Below are 4,803 nucleotides of genomic sequence, written 5' to 3'. Positions count from 1 at the left end.
ATGCCCGTACAGATGGGAAACGGAATAAAAAGCGAGACATTGTACGGGAAAGGTATAGGATCGTTAGCAGAAGGAGACGAAAAAGATCCGGAACACTCTACGGCTCAAGCAAAAATTATAACAAATGTAATTAGTTACAAAATTGCAAATGCACAAAAAAATCTGTTCCTTCCACCACTTTTAATGGAAGCCAAAGTACTGTTTAATGCAACAAACTCGATAGGACCAATTTATGAAAAGAATTATACTCCGCAAGACGGCACATTCCACACAAAACACGACGGAATAACCAATGAAAATGTTTACATGATGCGTATGGAAAATAATCCAATACAAACGCTTCGCGGTGCTCCGCCTTCGCTCCGTGATCTAGAATGCCCAATCGGTTTTGAGGGAAATTCATGAAAGTGATCTAGAACGCCCAATATATTATTGAGAAAATTTACGAAGGTGAGCTGGAATGCCCAAGGCCTTTTTGGATCGCTCCATTGAGCTGTTTATCTAGAATTAGTTAAGCGTTGCTATTTTACAAGACCGTTAAGTTAAATTGTATGACCGTTATGACATATGTTAATTAGCGTTGCGTTGGCGGCGATGCTTCCAGACTTCATTTTATTGATTTAAAAAACAAAAGCTTAACACTACACAGATACTGAGGTGATCAAGTTCAGTTTCTATGCTAGACCCCCAGTGCGTTTAAGCTCCGGCGTAAGGTCTCGTATCACTTCGTCCTCAAGACTTAGTGTTACGGTGTTTCCGCACAACTCATCGCAAAGGTGGCCAGTCTCTTTGATGAGGTGCAACTCCCAGTGCGTTTCAGCTCCGGCGTAAAGTTGCATTTTACGTGCTTGGGTTCATTCATTCACTATCGACCGGTATAGCGATGAAATTCCCCCGATTTTCGATTTAATTTCAGTATTTCAACTTTAGTATGACACATCGCAAAGGTGGCCAATCTCTTTGATGTGTTTTACAGGCCCCACGGCGTCTCAGCCCTGGCATAAGCCTAAACATACTAGGATCCTCCAAGTACTACCGGTCGTGTATAGCACTGGATTCTCCGACAGACATATTTGGTAAAATTATATTTATATTAACAATTTTAAAAACTTCGATAGCGCGATGTAGAACAGCGATTGTGATTGGTTGATTGCTATAACGTCAGAGTGACGTAAATATGTTTCTTTCTATTCTTTGAAATGAACTAACTCGAAAATTTTATAACACAAAACATATATTGTTTTTTAACACTAAGATTCAAATTAGAATGCATAATTTAGTCATGTATGACTTCATGTTTCGCGTTACATTCGCAAAGTGAAATTTAACCCAACGAGTTCAAGCATGAGTAAAGATGCTTATCCACCGGCGAGGCGAGCCGAGATGACGCGAGACGTTAATTGATATTTGTAAGAGTACGTTTAAATTCTCTCCTCGCGCGACTTTGGCAAAAATGGTATGAATTGAGGAGGATGCGCGAGACGAAAATTGAACTATTTGTTGGTGTAATAAAGAACCGCACCTATTGCTGCATGCATAAAGTGATTATTACCTGCAACGGAAAAAGCTCGCGATGGTTCGCCGGTCGGAAAGTATAAGTATTAATGTTAATTTTTGGTGGAAATAGATTAAATTATCGTCACACCTCGTTTCGCTTCGCCTCGCGCTGATGGCAAACCACCTGAGTAGAAGCATGCATATTAGATAACGTGTAGTGATTAAATAACGTAGAGTGTAAACTAACACGTTATATTTTAAGCCTACGATTTATTAGCCTCTAAGAGATTTTTAAACTTACAGATACGTACACTGTTTCATGTAAGTATAGAGCAAGATTCTAAATATTGTATTTTTACATTTACTTATGTAAATAACTAGCTTCAAAATTTTTGGTTTACCATATGATGTTTCAAGTTAAGTGAGTCAAGCAGTGCTGAAAAACTAGAGCACGATACAAAACTTTTACTCCTTTAATTAATACTGATTTTGAATTACATGGTTTTTGTATTTTTGATTATTATATAATTGTGACTGAAAATTACGCTTCTGTTCAATTTATTTACATTCATATGCATAAAGTCAACGCAGCATATTTGAATGCCACTGTGCAGTGCGAGCGGCGCTTCAAAGGTACTACTTAGGTTTGTAAATTTTGTAACGCGATCACTTTATTGTGTTACAATTCTATTGCGAAATCGTTCGGCAGGGTTGTCATGCAATTACTTTGTGTGGCTGTAAGTCATTTATTTCAGAAAATTATATGTCCATGTTTATTACTGGCACTTAAAAATAATTAAACTTCTGCAAACAATACTCACTTGGATATAATATAATTTGTAATTAATTAGTATCAAAATGAATAAAAAACTTTAAATTTAAAGCTGCAAGGAGATCACACTGTCTGTTTGTGGTATCGATCATCGCAGAGAATTATCGAACAGACGATTCGTTGTTTAAAATCTCAATTTGAGGAAGGTGGCTCTCAAGCAGGCAAACAAGTGACATCCTGTCAGGGTTATTATATGAAAGTCATGTTATAGCTGAAGTCCCGCAATAAATCCGAATTAAACTATACCTATGTATTTACATTTATCTACTTCTACAACTACCTCTCGCCGCATTAGTTAAGCTGAATGCTTACTAAGGAACTCACGTAAACAGTACCTACCCATAGTACCCATATGCTTACTCACACTTTGCATTTTATAATACAACATGACTGTGTGTCAACCCTAGCAATTTCAGCTTATTCAGATGTATTGCTGTATTCAGATTTTACTTTTTAAGTATATTTCGATACTTTTGTTATTAACGCGGTGTGCTTTAAAGTGACCAATTGTGCGTCTTAAGGTTTCAATTGATTGCCTTCATATTTATTATAAAAAATATCATGTAAGTAAGTGTTCTATTCGTTAGAATGGAAAATTAATTTGTTCGTTGTTTCATGAAGCTAATATTGTACAAAACTTTTAAGGTCCGACTCTGAGTATTACAACGAAGACTGCAATGAAATTCCGGTCGCCCTTGAAGTGCAGAAACCGAAAAAGCGGGCGTACTCTAAGAGGTTCGTATAATACTTTTACTTGTATATCGCATTTTGGAAAATAATGTTTGTAGATATTTTAATTTCAGTGTTCAGTGTTATAGGTAAGTGAGTTATGAAAGTAATAAAAAAGGATTTAATATTTTCAGGTCAGACTCCGAGGAAACTTATGACGCTCTTGAAGTGCAAAAACCGAAAAAGCGGGTGTACTCTAAGAGGTTCGTATAATATTTTGATTTGTGTACGTTGACTTTTAGAAGGTAACATTTTTATTTTAATTTAAGTGTTGTAAGTGAATTATGCAAGTAATAAAATGGATTTAATATTTTCAGGTCAGACTCTGAGGAAACCTTAGTCACTCATGAAGTGCAAAAACCGAAAAAGAGGGCGAATTCTAAAAGGTTCGTATTATAGTTACCTAATAAATTTATTATAATGCTGCGTAATGTAGAATCGCATTTTCCAATCTTTAAATGTAAGTGTTAAAAGTAAAATTATAAAAGTATTCAAATGTATTTTATATTTTCAGGACAAACCCCGAGGAAACCTTTACAGTAAAAGAGCAACCAATTAATAAGCGGAAACTACAGAGTTTTAAAAAGTACGTACTTATTGCCTTCTTATTTGAATTGAACAGATGACTATTATTAATGTTTTGTTAATGTGAATATTGTTATTGCAGGTTTAAAGAATATGTACCCTAAATAGTAACCGAGTATATAATTATATTAGACGTATTAATATTTTAAATTCTATTCTTGTTTTTCAGGTCTCTCGACAAGGAAGTGGACGCTGTGGATGCCGGCTCGAAATCTGAAACTGCATTCAATTTGTTCGGGTTGGTGTCGAAGGAAGAAGAGCATGCTGCAGCAGGACAGAATCAGAACGACCAGCTGCCGGCGGTGCTGATATCAAGAGTTGCCAACGGAGTCATAATCCGACGGAAAAAGCGTGATGGAGAGTTCTACGTAGATATTAAGGTATACAAAACTAGCGATGCTCTCTCCACTAGCCGAGAGGAACGTTGGAAGAAGGCCCTTACTTCTTTAAAACTTCAAACGAACCCGGATAGTACGGAGTGGAAACAATTACAAGCTTTCTTTAATACTACTCGCGAATTGATGAAGGATACTAAGTCCATATTTTTTGCTGACAAGGCTTTTTGATTTCATTTGATTTTTGCATAAATCTTAAAAGTAACTTCGTTATTTCATTGTTTTTTTATTTTACTTCTAATTTCGTAAATGGTAATTATGTTTTAATTGATAGGTACATAGTGTGAATGCTGGTCATTATCAGGTTAAAATGCCGTTTTGTTCAAATTGTTCAATAACTATTGAACAACAGAAATGGGTAGGTCATTTGCGTAGCACTCTTCATAAAAACAACTGTTCGCAAGAATATATTGACGATGTATATAAGATTGCATCCGCATTTCGGTCCAGGATAGCTTCTTATAAGATAGTCACAAACAACAAGACAGACAATTTATTACCAATTGAGTTTTTAAAAGAGATAGCCAATAAAGTGCATCATTTAATAGATGAGTCGATTCACTCTCACACTTCGATTAAAGTAAATTTTGAACTTTATTCACTATATTACTTAACCAAGAGTAACTCTCAAGAGATAAAGTCATTTTCAACGAAAAATATTGTTTTACATACTTATTATGAGTTCGATAAAATGTATTCAACAGTGATCGCAGACTTGTCGAATAAAATTGATGAATTCGAACACAGAGATAGCGGTTGTCTTTT

At 35.5% G+C, this 4,803-nt stretch overlaps 2 protein-coding genes across 2 annotated transcripts in view; both read left to right on the top strand.

Moving 5' to 3' along the window:
* The window catches only part of Mtmr6 (Myotubularin related protein 6), a 188,535-nt gene that overhangs the window by 79,464 nt on the left and 104,268 nt on the right, over positions 1 to 4,803 (top strand).
* On the top strand, positions 371 to 4,796 carry LOC141435465 (uncharacterized; the record flags this gene model as incomplete). Its single annotated transcript, XM_074098148.1, is given in 6 exon segments — positions 371 to 2,892; positions 2,975 to 3,064; positions 3,193 to 3,261; positions 3,376 to 3,444; positions 3,573 to 3,644; positions 3,813 to 4,796. Coding segments are annotated over 6 exon segments (699 nt in total). The 5' UTR covers positions 371 to 2,890.

This window comes from Choristoneura fumiferana, chromosome 15 (genome assembly GCF_025370935.1).
Source record: "Choristoneura fumiferana chromosome 15, NRCan_CFum_1, whole genome shotgun sequence".
NCBI classification, from domain to species: Eukaryota; Metazoa; Arthropoda; class Insecta; order Lepidoptera; family Tortricidae; genus Choristoneura; species Choristoneura fumiferana.
This window is presented reverse-complemented; position numbering and strand designations above follow the sequence as displayed.